The sequence below is a fragment of the Fusarium redolens genome (assembly GCF_020744475.1).
Source record: "Fusarium redolens strain MPI-CAGE-AT-0023 chromosome Unknown BKA55scaffold_21, whole genome shotgun sequence".
NCBI lineage: Eukaryota > Fungi > Ascomycota > Sordariomycetes > Hypocreales > Nectriaceae > Fusarium > Fusarium redolens.
In genome coordinates, this window is record NW_025763684.1 from 514,626 (window position 1) to 532,868 (window position 18,243).

Sequence of the window (18,243 nt, forward strand, 5' to 3'; positions counted from 1 at the left end):
CTCCAATTCTTGATGAGATCCGGGTCATCAATCCCTATGATGACAAAAGCTTTCTCGATGAGGCACAGCCATCGCATTTGGCCAAATGACTCGACCCGGGCCGCGGTTTTTCCGGCCGAAGAGGACCGAGGCACGACCTTCGAGCCCTTCCAAGTAGAACCACGCAAATTTCACATCAACACACTACCTCCAACGCCTCTAAAGCTATTCCAAATTTTCCTTCCTATATTCCTTATTGAAAAATGGGTCGTCTATACCAAAAGCTGGGTCACATGGCTTAAGAAAAACGGCTGGATTGACAGCTGGAAGACCGAAATGAAGCCAACTTCAAAACTCCACAAATGGGAAGGCCCAACGACTTCAGAGGTGATGATGATGATTGGAGTGTTTGTTTATATGGGTGTGCATAAGGAAAAGAAGATACGAAGCTATTGGGAGGGCCCGAAGCCCGGCGTTCAACGCGCTGAGCACTCATTTGTTAAGTTCATTTCATACGATACATTTCAACTTATCCACAGGCACCTTCGCCCCTTTGACCACACCAAAATCGATGAGACTGCACCACTTCCGAGGGTATTCCAAGGCGTTGAAGAGTGGTCTGATCATATACAAGCCGTATCTATGCAGCTATTCCGGCCTGGATCTCACTTAGCTGTCGATGAGTGCATAATCCGATATACGGGCAAAAGTGACTCTATCACGACTATCAAAGGCAAGCCCGACCCCGTTGGCTTCAAGATTTGGGTCGTACCCAAATGGGCTTCTTTATCAAGTGGCTATGGCATATCAAAGAGGACGAATACGGTGCCGTTGGCGTTGAAATTTCAACACAGGAGTTATCACCAGGCTTGCAAACAAATAAATCAAATCAAATCGGGGGCCTAATTTGATTTGATTTGGATACTAAAATTGGCGATTTGATTTGATTTGATTTGATTTGGATTGATTTGGATCTTATTTGGATATCTGGATAACCCCACTTTTCTCCCAAGACGATATACATTGAGCAGCTCCTATGAGATCCGCTTTGAGACGCCCTCTCTGAGCCGTGACCATTTGCCCGGCGAGGCTGAATATCCGCTCTGGCTCGGATGACATGGCCGGGACTGAAAAGAGATCAATTGCCATCCGCGACAGACGTGGATACTGGCGCCTTCGGAGAAGCCAGTATTGAATCGGGTCATCCACTAAACAATCGCCTGGATCGGTTGTGGCCACCCACTCTGCATACTCATCGCGCATGGCAGACGGCGAAGGCGCAGGCTGAGTACTGAGCTTCCTGATCGAGGCCATAAAGTCATCCAGGTCCGTTGTCTTCCTTGCAATAGTCGGCTGCTCCGGTAGCGCATCCTGCTCGACGGAGAGCTTTCGATACTCCTCCCATAGCTCTTGCACTGCTGCCTTTCCTCTGATTAACCAGCCCGGATGGTCAGCCCACTGCGACTCGACAGTCGACCAGCGAAATGCGGGATGGAGGACAAGCGCCGCGAGGTAGGCAGGGCTATCCTCGGTAAGGGTGTAGTATTGGTCCAGTTTCATCCAGCCGAGGTTGCAGCCAATCCGTAGGTACGGTTCCTCGTCTCGTTCATGTTGTAACTTAGCCTCTTCCAGATGCTTCAAAAGCCACTCCATGGTTAGTAGAACCTCCCAAATCGCGCCAAATTTGCCTTCTTGAGGTCGGCCTTCCAGGCGCTTGGTCGCAATCTTTAATGGTTTTAGGATTGCCAGATACTCTGCAATTATTGACCAGTCCTCAGCGGTCATCTTATCATCAACAATCGCAGGTTTCTTGCGGCTCTTCTTCGGCATCGGTTTTATCCCGTTCTGTGTCCTCCTGGCCACGTACTGGTTCCATTCTGTTACCTCCGCTTGGACCAGAGAATCGAGTGCGTTCCGAAGCAGGTAGCCCCGCTCCATCATGGCTTCAGACGAGTTCCAGCGAGTAGCGTTATCGGTGATGACGTCGTAGGCTGTTTTGTCCTCGAGGCTTAAGGCGGTGTTCTCAATAGACTGGAGCTTGTGCAGCTTCTCAATGCGCTGACCGGACCTTTGCACCCAGTGAATAATATTGTGCAGTTTGCCTATAGGACCCTTTGATCTCCAGAGTTGGACCTCATCTTGGATTTCCTTGTCGGCTTGACAATCCTCTTCAAATGCGTCGACGTCCGTGCCGAAAAGAATGGATCTAGCGACGAGATTAATGATGTGACCACAACAACGAAGCCGACGATGCTGCTTCTTGAAACCCAATTCAATACCCAGATCTTCAAGACACGTGTCGTTGCTGCCCGCGTTATCTGTGACAAAGTACCCAGTGCGCTCCTCGATCCCGTATTCATGTAGTATCTCGCTAACGCGGTCGGCAAGGTTTTCGCCGCCGTGGCGACCTTCAATCCGTGGCAAGCCTAGGAGAAATGTACGGAACTTCCCGTCATCATCAAGAAAGTGCACGGTGAGGCCGAGCAGAGAGGTAAACCTGCGAGACGACCACGCATCAAAGGAGATATTAATGCGGCTGAGAGAACGGCCAAGTAATTCCGTCACGACGCCTTTATGACGACTGAAGGTCCGAACAATCCATTCGCGAATCGTGCTATGGGTGGGAAGACTTCCCGAATCTACGATGGCACTGTTTGCGTACGCCATAAGATCGCGAAAGTATGGGCTCTCAAGCTTGTAAAATGGGATATTATCGCATGCCACCCAACGTATGAGTAAATGTTGAAAGCGGGCAGGTTCGAATGATGCTATAAATGCGTTCATCAAGGCTTGATCCTTTGGCCGATGAGGGTCTAGGTCAACCATGTCGAAAAGAGTGCGTTGTTTCTTCCTCTGCGGTGGCATGGATCCGTCTTTATTGATACGGTGGATATCTTCCATATGACCGTTTGCTTGGCTCGTAGATGCAGCGTCGTACATGTGGGTGATCGTAGCCTTCTTCTGGTGACACATTTTGCAAAGCCAGAATCGGTAACCGGAGCCGTCTTTTTCGATATCGAATCCGTGTTCCCATACCCACCCTGTCCGCGGCCTTCTTTGATGTTTGCGAATGGAATACCCCGAAAGGCGATTCCAGTCGATGCCTTCATAGCCGATATAGTCGACCGAAAATGATGCGTCATCCGCCGCTCCTCCTTTGGTCTCTGACGAACCGAGGTCAGGGCTATCAAGGAGGCTAAAAGCAGTAGAAGGAGCACTGGAAAGAGCTCTTGACGCCTGGCCAGTATTCGCATATTGAACCATATCATATAAACCACGAGAATTATCGTGAATTGCCGATCGCTGTACAATATTCTCAGACCAGGCCACTTATGGAGTAGTGGGGTGTGTTCATTGCAAGGCCGACATAGGCTTAGAACAAACTGATTTCGTATGCAGCGCGTCGCAAGGTGGTAGGAAAACAGAATTTCGTGTAACCTTACGCGACGCGGGTAGGGGCGTAATGACTGGCAGTGATTGGGCCAGATCACAGAAGTGGGGCTTATCCAAATAGCCAGATATCCAAATAAATCTGGACATCGCGATTTGATTTGATTTGGATAACATTATGGCCCATTTGATTTGATTTGATTTGGATAGATTTGAATTGATTTGAATAGATTTGGATTTGATTTATTTGTTTGCAAGCCTGCGTGGAGTACCTCAGTCGACCCTTTCTGGACGACTTTCTGGTCAAGCGAGCAGGAATGAACGTATCAAGGCCCACCAGCGTATTTCAAAGAGCCAAGAGGAGACCCTCATTCGTTGGGTGTTGCGACAAGAGTCTCTGGGCTATGATCTCTCGCACAGCCAGCTCCGTGCCTGTGTCGAGGCCATCCTCAAACAACAAGGCGATAACAAGCCTCTGGGCAAGCACTGGACCACCAGGTTCGTCAAGCGTCACCTACAACTATCTACCACGCTTGGGAAACGCCAGGAAGCCGCCAGGTTTGATGGATTTACTCCAAAGGCAGTCAATTGGTACTTCGATATTCGGGAGACGGAATACGGCTGGATCAAGCCGGAGAACACGGTTAACGTGGACGAGGGCGGCATAATGGCGGGTTTCGGTAAGTCTTCCACAAGTACTCTATGGGTTTCCATAGGCCATAACTAATTGGTTGTCCATAAGGCTTGGACAGCCTCGTAATTGGGAGTTCCGACCCGAAGAAGAAGGCGTTATTAAAAGGCGTCCAGTCGCGCACCTGGACCTCGTTTATTGAGGCCGTCACCGCAACTGGTCGCGCTTTAAAACCCGGGATTATCTTTAAAGGAAAAGAGCTACAGAAGCAGTGGTTTCTTAACGAATTCGAATTGATAGCCGACTGGCACTACATCACATCCCCGAACGGCTGGACCGACAACCATATAGCTCTCGAGTGGTTGAAAGATGTCTATCTACCTCAAACAGAGCCTCGCGATGCATCGGATGCGAGACTCATTATCCTTGACGGCCACGGGAGCCATGCGCAGGTAAGCAATTTGGTGTTTTCGCCGCGGAGTCGTCCGCTATAGGGTCGCTAACAAGCAGTTAGGACGAGTGGATGGCTACGTGCTTTCTGAACAACGTCTACTGCTGTTACCTACCAGCACATTGTTCCCATGGTTTGCAGCCGTTAGATAATGGAATTTTTAATGTCATCAAAGGTGCGTATCGGAAAGAACTCCAAAAGCTAGCTAGTTTGACCGATTCTGCGCCGGTTGACAAAGTCAATTTTATTCGGGCATACGCGAAAGCCAGAGAGGCGGGCATGAGGAAGGAGATTATCTTATCCGGCTGGAGATTTACTGGAAATTGGCCTATAAATCGTCATAAGGCTCTAACACATCCTGAAATTCAACCAGACAAAGAAAAACTGCTGGAAGAGTTCAAGACGCCGAGCCCTCCTCAACTGCACTCGGATGATACGCCGAAAACGAGCCGGCAGGTGAGGGAAATGGCCAAACACCGCAGTCGTCCGACCAGGCGGAAGTACAGTAAGATCGCAAAGGGGTTGGAAGCTTTAGAGATGAAGGTGGCCGTTCAGAATGCGCGGATTACTGGACTCGAGGAGCAGATGGCCCAGGTGCGGCGAGGGAAGAAAAGAAAGGCGGTACCGAACCCGAACCGACGATTCATGGCTCTAGCGGAGGCTCTAGCGACTGGAGAAGCTCTTCCTGACTCAAAGAAGGCAGAAATAGAGGTGGATGTGGACGAGAAGGTTGAGTCGGTGATTGAGGTGGGTGTCAGGTCAGAGGACGAAAGTGACGACTTTAGGGTCGTAACAAAGCACTGCCGGCGCACACGTAGCGGTCGGGAGGTCAAAAAACCACGCAGAGAGTAAAAATTGATCAATTTTATAGGGTTTCTCTCCAAACCTTCGCCTTTTAATTGACGACCTGGTGTTTTGTGTACGCATCAAAATTTGGATTTTGTGTGGGCGGAGCGAAATTTTGGTTATCCATTAGGTGGGGTTATCCATTAGGTGGTCCTGGATGGTATGTCATTGATCCCATAAGCAACCATGTTGCCATCTGTCCCAAAGCGAATCGTCCAGCAAAAGCTTGCATATATATAGCAAGCTAACTACTCCATTATATATCCAGCGGTAAGTTTCCCAAACAAAAAAAGGCCCCAGATTGAGGAGCAATTTTACGTATCATCGTGCAGCCGCCTCAGCTGGTTTTCCAGAAGCAGCGCTGCCCTCAAATCAAAAAAAAATCAAATCCGGGGTCATATTTGAGATATTTGGTAACCCTCAACACTGGATTTGTTGTTTGAAAGATTTATTCAAACATTTAAATAGGGAATTGATAGAGCGGCATGACGGTTTTGATACAGACATGACTTTCACGGGCTTTAATTCGCTAAATTTTTAATTGTTAGTAGATCATGGGTTCTCCCCCCTACACTAAAAGTACTACAGGTTTAGCTCTCCACATTTTTTCGACCTTAGCTCCGAACCAGCCGTAATAACTCTAGGAGCGTAGACGCGTTCCAAGGTCTTGACCTAATATCTTTTATCGCTTCCATAATGTCTTCCCCCGCAGTTGAACGACGTATAGGCCTTCATAGGTCGCGAAGCTTAAGCCTTAGCAATCAAATACACCGTGAAAAACGACAGCGAACAAGCCGACAAGCCAGTTTTAGCCCTCCTTTATGTTGAGACAGTGCGGCGAAGGTGGTCCGATCTGCTGGTGGCTGGGGATGTGGATACTATGTAAGGAGCTGTGCTCCTCTCGGACACATGTAACTTAGAACTAACAACAACACAATCAACCTCTTTTTACTTCAACAGCTTGGTACAAGGTGCAGCCTCGTGGCAGTATTAAAACTAACCAGCAGTATCGGAGGGCGCTAGGTCTACCTCTGCGGTACGACAAATCCAGCTATCAATGGTGTCTCGATTAGAAGCAGATGGGTAAGCGCTGCGATACTCCAAACGGCTCCGGAGATTGGACTAAAGAGGAGATGATGGCCTATTTAGATTGGAGCAAAGCAGAAGATGACCGTGTCAAGGCTCAGGTAGCTGTGGAGATGGAACGCAGCCCTTTTTCCAGCAGAAGAGGTATGCATGATATTTGGGAGGCGGCAGCGGCAGATGGTGAGGCCCAGCAGGCCATTCATTCCGGTAGATAACCAAGAATTCATAACCATTTGAAATCATAGTATTCTCAAAAGTAAAAACTGCATCACAGCGCAATTTCGACAGGCCAAATTGAGGGCTGACATAATCCGCACGCCTACGCGTTCAGGTGTTGAGGCGCGCCTAGGCGTGTCCCTATGGGGCCCCTTGAAGCTCTCATCCCAGAAGCAACCAGCTATAAAAGCTGATCTCTTCTACAACACTACAATAGAAAAACAAAGCCTTACAAAACCTCATTCATATGCTCAATTCGGTGATCATAGCTGATCGTCACAGGTGTTTATCCAGACTCCACATAGTCCGTGGTGCGTGCGACGCGGGGTGACTCCGAAAACCGGCCTCGGAGCTTCTTGGGTTTCCCACCGTCAGGGGAAGAAGAACCGAGCCACTAGGATCGTATCCCTTTTTGGTTTTTAACAATCTTAATGTATCTATGGTAATGGTAATTACTAATACATATGTCTGTCCGATTCAGCTTTCTATCAGGCTTCCCACTCAATTGACTCATCGGGTTGAAACTAGGTGAACATCGTTAAGGGAGGATTTAATTGTCCGGCGAGACATTTTTGGTCGATTTATTCATGGGATTTGACATGAGCGTTTCTTGCTCATCCAATCGTGCGGGTGGGTACAGTTAGCGAACCCTGGCCAAAGTTAGCGCTACGGGCCGGGCCTTGGTGAAAAACTAGATAGAGGCCGAGGACCAGAAGTGGCCTTCCAGTCGACTTGACAATATATGTTATTTTTAGCAGGCTTTGGCCTGCGATGCGTCTGCTCAAATTGCGGACGGAGTTATCGGGAATAGGCATCAACGGAAACAGATTACCGTATCCTCTCAATAAAATGGAACGGGACTATGGAGCTGTTTCCTGGACTTCTATCCACCCAGAACTGTTGACTCTTTTGATCTAACTGCCAATGGATACGTAAGCGAGCTATTCGTGCCGGCTTTTCCGTGCTTTCCGAGCCTGATTTAGGTTGATTGGCCCGGTTGTGCCAGCAGGGGATGCTGCTGGTTACAATGTTAAGAAATATAACTCTTTCAATTGGCTTGTTTATTGTGTTGAGATATATGACTCAATTGCCACTAGTGTAGTATCCCTTTTTGGTTTTTATCATATTGTGTGGTCGGCAGCCTGAGCGCTTACAAATTATACAGGCTTACATCTCAACTGTCACATCTTTGTACCCTTGCTTGTCAACACGGCAGGGTTCTAAAATATAGAGGGGCTGGGCAGCTGATTGTATAATAAGATCTAGCTCCCTCTGGCCACTTGAGTAGCATCTGACTTTTAATTTCTCACCAACGTTTTCGATTAGCTACAATGGCCGTCTATAGAGGGAAGCAAGGCTATCTAGGCTATCTTCTCACAGCTACAATCATTCTTTGTTACTGCATCACACCCACAGTCGCAACAGCGCGCTCTTACACTCAGTATGAGCACTTCTTCCCGGCCTGGGAGCACCTCATCCAGGATCAGCTTAGGAATAACTGCACCAAGCAGCTGAATAACTACAGGAACCGTTCCAACACAGATCAAGGATCAGGCTATAACGTAATAGGCTGCGTCCTAGAAACCATGCCCGAGTATCGCAAGGCTGAACTTGCCTCAGCTGCTGTCATCCTTGGTCTCGCGCCTACAGTTCTTCAATTAATGAGTGCATCGTATCTCGACACTGCGGTGCTGGCGTATCGTCGTCCTGGGCTTGCCTTTCTGCTTTCAATGTCCAGTTCCGGAGTGCGTCCTCTTACAGCAACAGAGTACGACGACTTCATCGCCACAATGGGTACCGATCCCTTTCATACCAATTTCGGCAAATCACAATCAGTCTGGGCACCCACTATTGTCTCCATACTAGAGTATACTATTGCTAGTGGAGCCGTTGCCAATAATGCCTACCTCGCATATCAGCTTAGCGTATGGGCAGTCTGTACATTTTCCCCCCAACAGGACTTTCTTCCTGCTATGTGGACAGTTGCAGCTCTGGTCATACATCTAGTTGGATACTTGGCTGCCAGATTAAGAATCTCTGTGGAAGGAAGAGGAGGAAGCGGAGAAGATAACAATCGAGGTACACGGTGGCATAGACTCTGGGCTGAGCTCACACCTACTCCCTGGCAGACTAGGCTCGAGGTCAAGAAAAACGACAGGCACAATGGCTGGTTTCTGGTGCTGGTATCTGCTCTTTATATTGGGGATGCGCTGCAGGCATTCTTCGGGACTCTCATTCTTTCAAGTTTAGTCTTTATAAGTGTGAGGGATTCGGCTATTATAGTGATTCGGTTGATGGCGAGTGCTCTTTTTGCCAGAGGGATCCTGATTTATGAGTTAGCTGGGTTTAGGACAGAGAAGGAGGGACGTGGTTTATCTGAAAAGCCCCCTACTCGGCCGTAGAAACATAATAAGTTATTCGGATAGCGAGATCGCTTTAGCAGAATGGGCATCAACACTTGTAGCCAAACCAATGACTGTGTTCATTGTTGGATGGAGGCGGATAATGATAATCCACGATAAAGGAATAGAATAGAAAGCAATGCATCTTTGAGAAAGGAGCAAATTCCTCAACCTCCTTTTGTTGGTCCTCGACGGCAAGATATCTCCGGGCTTTGGCCTGCATGTTTCGTGTTGGTGGGTACGTACGGCAGGAGGGTACTGCATGGTATCACCTTGACAGCTTCATCACCAAAAAAACTCTGTATCGGCTTGGCCTCTGACTTCTTGGAAGCGGCCTCTTCCTCTTTCGATTGACTCGCTCATCGCCGGTGAACACAGTGGTCAGGAATAACACAAGGCGGTTATCTTTCCAGGCTATTTGGTTGACCTAGAAGTATACCATCCAGGACCACCTAATGGATAACCCCACCTAATGGATAACCAAAATTTCGCTCCGCCCACACAAAATCCAAATTTTGATGCGTACACAAAACACCAGGTCGTCAATTAAAAGGCGAAGGTTTGGAGAGAAACCCTATAAAATTGATCAATTTTTACTCTCTGCGTGGTTTTTTGACCTCCCGACCGCTACGTGTGCGCCGGCAGTGCTTTGTTACGACCCTAAAGTCGTCACTTTCGTCCTCTGACCTGACACCCACCTCAATCACCGACTCAACCTTCTCGTCCACATCCACCTCTATTTCTGCCTTCTTTGAGTCAGGAAGAGCTTCTCCAGTCGCTAGAGCCTCCGCTAGAGCCATGAATCGTCGGTTCGGGTTCGGTACCGCCTTTCTTTTCTTCCCTCGCCGCACCTGGGCCATCTGCTCCTCGAGTCCAGTAATCCGCGCATTCTGAACGGCCACCTTCATCTCTAAAGCTTCCAACCCCTTTGCGATCTTACTGTACTTCCGCCTGGTCGGACGACTGCGGTGTTTGGCCATTTCCCTCACCTGCCGGCTCGTTTTCGGCGTATCATCCGAGTGCAGTTGAGGAGGGCTCGGCGTCTTGAACTCTTCCAGCAGTTTTTCTTTGTCTGGTTGAATTTCAGGATGTGTTAGAGCCTTATGACGATTTATAGGCCAATTTCCAGTAAATCTCCAGCCGGATAAGATAATCTCCTTCCTCATGCCCGCCTCTCTGGCTTTCGCGTATGCCCGAATAAAATTGACTTTGTCAACCGGCGCAGAATCGGTCAAACTAGCTAGCTTTTGGAGTTCTTTCCGATACGCACCTTTGATGACATTAAAAATTCCATTATCTAACGGCTGCAAACCATGGGAACAATGTGCTGGTAGGTAACAGCAGTAGACGTTGTTCAGAAAGCACGTAGCCATCCACTCGTCCTAACTGCTTGTTAGCGACCCTATAGCGGACGACTCCGCGGCGAAAACACCAAATTGCTTACCTGCGCATGGCTCCCGTGGCCGTCAAGGATAATGAGTCTCGCATCCGATGCATCGCGAGGCTCTGTTTGAGGTAGATAGACATCTTTCAACCACTCGAGAGCTATATGGTTGTCGGTCCAGCCGTTCGGGGATGTGATGTAGTGCCAGTCGGCTATCAATTCGAATTCGTTAAGAAACCACTGCTTCTGTAGCTCTTTTCCTTTAAAGATAATCCCGGGTTTTAAAGCGCGACCAGTTGCGGTGACGGCCTCAATAAACGAGGTCCAGGTGCGCGACTGGACGCCTTTTAATAACGCCTTCTTCTTCGGGTCGGAACTCCCAATTACGAGGCTGTCCAAGCCTTATGGACAACCAATTAGTTATGGCCTATGGAAACCCATAGAGTACTTGTGGAAGACTTACCGAAACCCGCCATTATGCCGCCCTCGTCCACGTTAACCGTGTTCTCCGGCTTGATCCAGCCGTATTCCGTCTCCCGAATATCGAAGTACCAATTGACTGCCTTTGGAGTAAATCCATCAAACCTGGCGGCTTCCTGGCGTTTCCCAAGCGTGGTAGATAGTTGTAGGTGACGCTTGACGAACCTGGTGGTCCAGTGCTTGCCCAGAGGCTTGTTATCGCCTTGTTGTTTGAGGATGGCCTCGACACAGGCACGGAGCTGGCTGTGCGAGAGATCATAGCCCAGAGACTCTTGTCGCAACACCCAACGAATGAGGGTCTCCTCTTGGCTCTTTGAAATACGCTGGTGGGCCTTGATACGTTCATTCCTGCTCGCTTGACCAGAAAGTCGTCCAGAAAGGGTCGACTGAGGCACTCCACGTTTCTGAGACGCCTCATTCTGTGAGAGGCCTCTATCAGTGATATCTAATATAGCCTCAGCTACGTCATCTTCGGTATAGTTACGACGAACCATTGCGGAGGGAGTTCCGTGGAGTAAATTAGGTGAAAACTCGGCTTGAGTAGATGGAGTCGCGTAGGGTACATGGGGTGAACTGCAAAAGAATTCAAAGGGCTATGGAACCAGGCCACGAGGCGGGACGGGGAAAATTTAAACCGACATAAAAGTTCTACGAAAAAAGCAATATAGTACAGGTCTTACTTTGCAAGTATCTTTATTCCTGGCCGAATATGGTGTAATTGAAAATTTGGATTTTGTATGGACGGAGCGAAATTTTGGTTATCCATTAGGTGGGGTTATCCATTAGGTGGTCCTGGATGGTATTCGTCTTCCGCAGGGCCACTAAGACAGGCATGAACGCATACGTATTGTCTGCAAACGAACAGATTACGTATAATATGATTTCCGGTTGGACAAAGAAGCTTGGCGAACTAGCTGGGTTTGGCGTTGTTGTGATCTTATATACGCTCCGTTACAATGCAGGCAACGAGTTTGACCAATGCTGTGCGTACACATGTCACGTGCAAAGACAGACTGACTGACGAGTGATGCAGCGAATATCAGCGATGGACTTCGCAACCTTATGCTTCAACACGCCAACTCTAGGACTTTCGAGAAGCATTACCTCGGCCGCGTCGTCCCTGTGGATACTATGGCTGTTGTGAGCCATAAAGAGCAGCAAAAAGCGCTGATGCGTCAAGCCTGCAGTATCGGGTACTCAGCCAGCAAGCGACGGCCTACCCATCTGACTGCTGAGCAGTCCGCGAGCATCAATGATGATCCCGAGATCCAGGATCTCCTTCGACAACGAGAATTCCTTCTCTCTAAAGGCAATAAGTCCGACAAGGTTCGCACACGTCTAAGGAAGATTTCTAAGGATATTCAAAGCGAGAAGGCGCGCCTACGCCGAAAACGCAAAGATCAAGTCAGAAAGACTTAGTCTCGCGAACAGGCTGTAACCGATATCGAGCGACAACTAGCTAGCAAGACATTTGAGGATCCACCAATCTCGCCATCGGATGAAGATGCTCATCCAGCCCAGAAACGTCTATACCAGCGCTGCCCTCAAATCAAACAAATCAAATCCGGGGTCATATTTGAGATATTTGATAACTCTCAAGACTAGATTTGTTGTTTGAAATATTTATTCAAATATTTCAAATATTTCAAATCTGACTCTCTATGCTTCCATGCTAACATCTCCAATCTCCCATTGGACCTCGTCCCCCCCACCTATTGTCGCCCCTAGCTTCACCGCACCATGTCTGACCCAGTTCTTAAGGCATCGTAACTTCTCCAGCGTTTCCGTCGTCATCGAAAGCCTCTGCGTCGTCAGCGTTAACTTGGCTAGGCTGAACGACCTCTCGCAATCAGTCGCCATCGCCGGTATCGCGAGTATATCGAGAGCCAATTGGCTGATCATCGGGAATTGTCCCTGATGAGCCATCCACCACTCAATTGGGTCCTCAGTCTCTTGCGGCTCTAGCCGTAGATACCGCTCAAGCTCACTTCCCATCACCGTGGTCTTCGCCGTCCTGCTTTTGATCCATTGCTTGAATACGCTAGCTTCCGTTGTCTTCCTTAGTACGCTTAAGGATGTCGATGTGTCCATGATCATCTTCTGCCGCTCATCCACCGGCCGGCTGCAGCGGTACCAACGGTCGAGGTACTCAGACAGTCCAATCTTGGCATCCCTCACCCACACAAGCTGCTCCTCCGACGCCCAGTTCACCTCTAGATAGTTCATGCCAAGTGATGGGTGGAGGATGATGGATGCAGCGAACAACAGTGAGTCTCCAAGCTTGGTGTAGTACTCGTTTAGTTTCTGCCAGGCAGTCATGATGGACAGCCTTAAATAGTGTCGGTGATCCTTTCCCATGTCATCGATTCCTAATGATCCTGGTGGCTTGCCTGATCCATCATCGCATTGTCTCGAGCCATGATCTGACAAGGGGCCTTGCCTGGACTTTCGCGGATGGATATCCGTCTCGCAATCCCTAAATCGAGCAGGAAGCTGCCGGTTACGGTCTGGTCGCCCTCGAGCCAGCTCGGCCTGCGAGTTGGTGTCCTGTCCCCCTGCCTCGTCTGGAACGGCATGATGGAACAGCTTCCGATCCTCTAGGTGTTCCAGCAAGTACTCCATACCCACCATCACTTCCCAGAGCCATCCGTTACCTCCTTCGCTGCCCCAGCCCTGCGTTCTCATAGTCTGTAGATAAATGGCTCAGGAATAAGTTTGATTTCTGCCAACAGTCTCCAGTCATCTCCCTTCAGCATGTCGGCCTCCGGTAGCCATTTCTCCACTTCTGGGTGGACCAAGAACGCTCTGATGTCTCTCTGCTTGACGAGCGCTCGAGAGATCATGAGGTAAGTGGAGTTCCATCTCGTATCGTTATTCATTACGACCTCTAGCTCCGCCGTTGACTCACTCGCCAAGAGGTATTCTTGTGCTTCGTCGTTCTCGCGTGAGATCCTTTTGAAGAGCTCACACCTCTGAGGGGAAGACCTGATGAATTTGACAACATTGTGGAGCTTTCCAACCGGCCCTTTCTTTCTCCAGTGTCGTAGGTCATCCTCGCGCCGGCCGAGAAGGTCAAATACCTGCGATTCGGCCTCGAAAGAAAAGCCTCGAAATCTTCACCGTAGAGAAAGGCGCGAGCAACCAGGTTCAGGATATGCCCATAGCAGCGCATACGTCTGGCCCGAACGTCCGCCAGACTCATCTCTGCGTCGAGATCTCCGTAGAAGTTCACGAGACAGCTGTCGTTTGAAGATGCGTTGTCCGAGATCACGGTTCCGACTCGGTCCTCTATCTTCCATTCTCGCACAACTTGCCCGAGCGTCACCGCAAGACTTTCTCCGCTATGACACCCGGGCTGGCGACGGAGTGCCAATAGGCGCGACTGGTGCTTGCCCTGGCGGTCAAGAAAATGAGCTGTGACTGCCATAACAGCATGCCGATTAGGCGATGTCCACAGGTCGAACCCCAGATGGATTTTAGTAAGGGCATCCGAGAGCTCCTGCTAGACCCTATACTTCTTGGTTTTGTACATGTCATCCAACAAACGGCTCATCGATTGCCGGCTCCATGGTATCTGGTCAGATAGGTGAGGGTCAAGCTGCCAAGCGAGCTGCTGAAAAAAGGAACATTGGCGTTAATCAGAAGTCCCAGGCTCAATTCTCGGATCGTCTTGACTCTGGCGCGCGGCACAGTACTGTACTGCAAGCGTCGTCGCTTAGGCCGTCCAGATTCATCGGTTGACAGATCTGGATCAGCTGCTTGACTGCTCTCGAAAATCCTGTGAGACCTGGCGTTGGTCAATAGTGCTCAAGCTCGCGACGTCACATTCACATTCACATACTTGCAGAGATGGTCCGCTGCCGAACTCGTAGCAGCAGCGGCGAAGAACTCAGGCTGACCCTTCGCGTCGCACAGACGCCAGGCCCAGTAAGGACTCAGCGGACTGTCGTTAGTGTCAATCTCAACAAGAAAAATTCCATGGCGCTTGATCCAGCTCTTCCGACCCTTTGAGCCCTTCCGGGACAAGGACTCTTCCAAAACATATCGTTTGTTCCTTCACACTGCTCGCGGAAGATCTGCAACAGTAGGGTGGTCTGGCAATGCCAACTGCGTCGTCAGCTCGAATTGACTCGCCAAATTCCTCGGTGGTCGAAGAAAAGAAAAGGCAGAGGGTAGAGGCGAAGGAAGCATGATGTCGTCGGATTCCATCGGGTTAGGCGTCGACTCGTGGGAGGAATGGTACGCGTTGAAAGGTAAACAAATGTCGCAGGGTAGGCATTAGTAATCTAGCTATATGCTTTAAGTAACTCTGCGGGATGGAATACCCCGCACAAGAGATAACTTAAGACATCAATCAACACATTTGCTGCTGCTCATCATATTCACTCTAACCCTTTAAGCACGCTCAGTGCGACAGTTATGAGCCCGGAGACTCTTTCATTGCCTCTCTCCATCATGATCAGCATCTTCTCTGCCGCAAGCCAAGTCCATCACCACCAGCATCTTCTGCTATCAACTTCGTCGTAACGAGAGCTTTCTCTCAAATTGAAAATCTCCTCAGGGGAATCGGCACGAAGTTGAGCCGACTGACGCAATGCTGGTTTCCGGGTCATAGTCGGATGTATCAGATGAAGCGATATGAAACAGCAACTTGAAACCCGCAAAAGATTTTAACAGAGAAGACTCCTAAAAACTAACGATCATGATCTCTTTAATCAGCAAGAAGCTAACATATTAATCAGAAGCCAATTTAAAAGAGACGCTATCCTTTTCTTGACTAAATGTCACAAAATGTCGATCAAAGATCACAATCTCACCTTGCTCAACTCCCGCGAGGACTGGACCAACTGGATTAACTCTATTGAGGACCTTGCCGTGCGCAACGATGTCTGGAGCTACTGTGATCCAGAAGGGATTGAAAACTTGGTCTTCACTGCGACCAAACCATCGGACTCAGCAAGCAAGGACACGATCCAGAAATATCACAGCCTCCAGGCTATCTATGATAGCGAAAGGAAGAAATACGACAAGGTCTCTGATCGCATTGACCTCACAGTGTGTCAGGAGTTCAAGCAGCACTACCTCGGAATCCATGACGTCCGCGGTAAACTCATCGCGCTGGCTGATAGCATCCAACCCACCGCGAAAGACCAGAAGCAGAATGTTAGGACCGAGTTTGAAAAGCTTAAGAAGGGCCTTAGCAACACCAGTCTCGATAAATGGCTCAGCCGCTGGCCTGCTCTCGTTAACAACGCTAAACGTTACAAGATAGAGAACCTCAGCGAGTCGCAGATCTGTGATGCATTCATTGAATCATCTCGCGAAATAAACCCACCGTTCTACAACTACATGAAGTCCAAGGAAGCTTAGGTTGAAAGCGAGAAAAACCTCGTCAAGGAGGCTGCAAAAACCATGGAGAAGATCTCAAATGCGTTTCTCACTGCGCTCAACGAGATTAATCCCGACCATGCCAGTAGCGGTTCCGTCACTGTCGCAAGTTTGACTGATTCTGAAGAGGAAGAAAACGGTGAAGATGACGACGTCACCACTGTTCAGAAAGCTCAGAATACAGTAAATAGAGCACTAAAGACCTTCCGCAAACTCAATCCAACCCTCTCCGAGAAGAAGATTACTATCGGATTCTGTATTAAGCAGTTCAGGACAATGGCACCACCAAAGGAAAAAGCTATTAGAGGACGAGCAGCCCACGCCACTCTTCAAGGAAGAAAGCACAATAATGATTCAGATTTGCAGAACGAAGGGGATCAGCCACAACAGAAAAGACAGCGAACAGGACATTCATCCTCGAACATGGGTTTCCGAAATTGCGTCTGCGGCATGTCCCACAAGTACACTGAGTGTTATTATCTTAATCCTTCGGGTGCGCCAGAGGGATGGACACCGATCGTTCAAATACAGTCGAAAATCATCACCACAGTCAAGGGAAGCAAACGCCTTAGAGAAAACATCGAAAGGAACCTCAAGAGAAGCAATATTGACTTGCCTAAGTTCTGGCCGTCAGATACTACAAAGAATCAACCCAAGCATCTAACAGAGGACGAGACTTCAAGCACAGATAAATTTCTATCCAAATCAAGAGCCGCATTTGTTACGTCAAGGTCTGCGTTTGGCACAACCGCAAAAGACGAGTACGGTGATTGTTTCCGACTTGACAATTGTGCGGATACACATGTCTGCAATGACCTGTCTCGCTTCACTAATTACACACCACTCGATGATGAAACCATAGAGTTTGGCAACTCAGGCACGCACATCACAGGCATAGGAAATGTCACGGTACATGTCGACACTCCAACAGGCGCAGGTCTAATTCAACTCGAGAACGTTGCTTATGTCCCTGGATTCCATTGGAACCTCATCAATATGCACTCTCTCGAACAACAAGGACTTTATTTCAATACGAGGACTTGTTGGATGGAATATTCAGATGGATCAAATGCCTTTAAAGTAACTAAACATGGTGCTTTTCGAGTCGCCGAATCCCACATCAAGGACATTATATTCAGGGCTGAATCTCATAAAGAGGCAGCGCAGTCCTTTGCAATGGCTACTAAATCGAGAACGCCTCAAGTTGCGACAGCTTCTATGGATACCTGGCATGCAAGGCTAGGCCATATTCGAAAGGAGGCTCTTGAACACATGCCTCAAGCAGTCGAGGGAGTCGCACTCGGGACTCGCAACTTCGAACGAAAGTCAGAACTCTGTCCTGAATGTCAACTCGGACAAGCGTATCAACAAATCTCCCGCATACCACCGTGGAGAGGATCTTACCCCTTCGAGAAGATACACCTTGATCTTATCGACATGGAGGAAGCATTCAACGCTGACTCCTGGGTCGCTCATTTCTATTGCGACTACTCAGCTTACCATATCACCTTTAACCTCCCAAACAAGAATCAAGATGAACTTCTTTCTATAACACAAGAGTTTCTAGCCATTACAAATGACAACTGGGGTTTCACTACGCGATACATCCAATCGGATGGCGAAAAGGGTCTGGGAAAGAGATGGAAGTATTTCATTGCAATGAAGGGAATTACATTCAACTCATCTCCACCAGATACGCCAGATCAGAACGGTCTTGCCGAACGTTCTGGGGGGTGATCATAGCTATCGCTCGCAAGCTTCGAATACAGGGAAATCTACCTCAGAAACTCTGGCCCTACATCGTTGCTCATGCTACTCGCCTCCTCAATCGCATCCCAGTTCAACGAAAACAATGGCAAACTCCATTTGAAATGGTTCATGGCCGAAAGCCCAACCTCTCTAATCTCAAAATCATTGGTTCGCTTGCCTACGTCTTAATCAAGAACAAGAAGGCCCGTCCAGCCAAATCGAAGTTACAAGAAAATGCACT

The 18,243-nt window shown here is 48.8% G+C and overlaps 3 protein-coding genes across 3 annotated transcripts; all 3 read left to right on the forward strand.

Annotated features, from left to right (window-relative positions):
- Nucleotides 1–7,804: 7,804 nt before the first annotated feature.
- Nucleotides 7,805–9,160, forward strand: BKA55DRAFT_582435 (uncharacterized protein). Its single transcript, XM_046194120.1, has one exon. It carries the CDS (start codon nt 7,931–7,933, stop codon nt 8,999–9,001), a length of 1,071 nt encoding a protein of 356 aa, XP_046043461.1. The 5' UTR covers nt 7,805–7,930; the 3' UTR covers nt 9,002–9,160.
- Nucleotides 9,161–11,742: 2,582 nt separating this feature from the next.
- BKA55DRAFT_743073 (uncharacterized protein) lies at nt 11,743–12,782 on the forward strand (the record flags this gene model as incomplete). Its single annotated transcript, XM_046201536.1, has 2 exons — nt 11,743–11,848; nt 11,899–12,782. 2 exons carry the CDS (start codon nt 11,743–11,745, stop codon nt 12,282–12,284), a joined length of 492 nt encoding a protein of 163 aa, XP_046043462.1. The 3' UTR covers nt 12,285–12,782.
- Nucleotides 12,783–15,683: 2,901 nt separating this feature from the next.
- On the forward strand, nt 15,684–16,061 carry BKA55DRAFT_474560 (uncharacterized protein; the record flags this gene model as incomplete). The annotated part of the gene is made up of 1 exon (XM_046186160.1): nt 15,684–16,061. A coding segment is annotated over one exon (378 nt), but the record flags the coding sequence as incomplete, so codon positions are not given.
- Nucleotides 16,062–18,243: the final 2,182 nt, after the last annotated feature.

Coding starts and splice junctions, on each gene's coding strand:
- BKA55DRAFT_582435 (XM_046194120.1), top strand. CDS start 7,931: ATGGCCGTCTATAGAGGGAAGCAAGGCTATCTAGGCTATCTTCTCACA.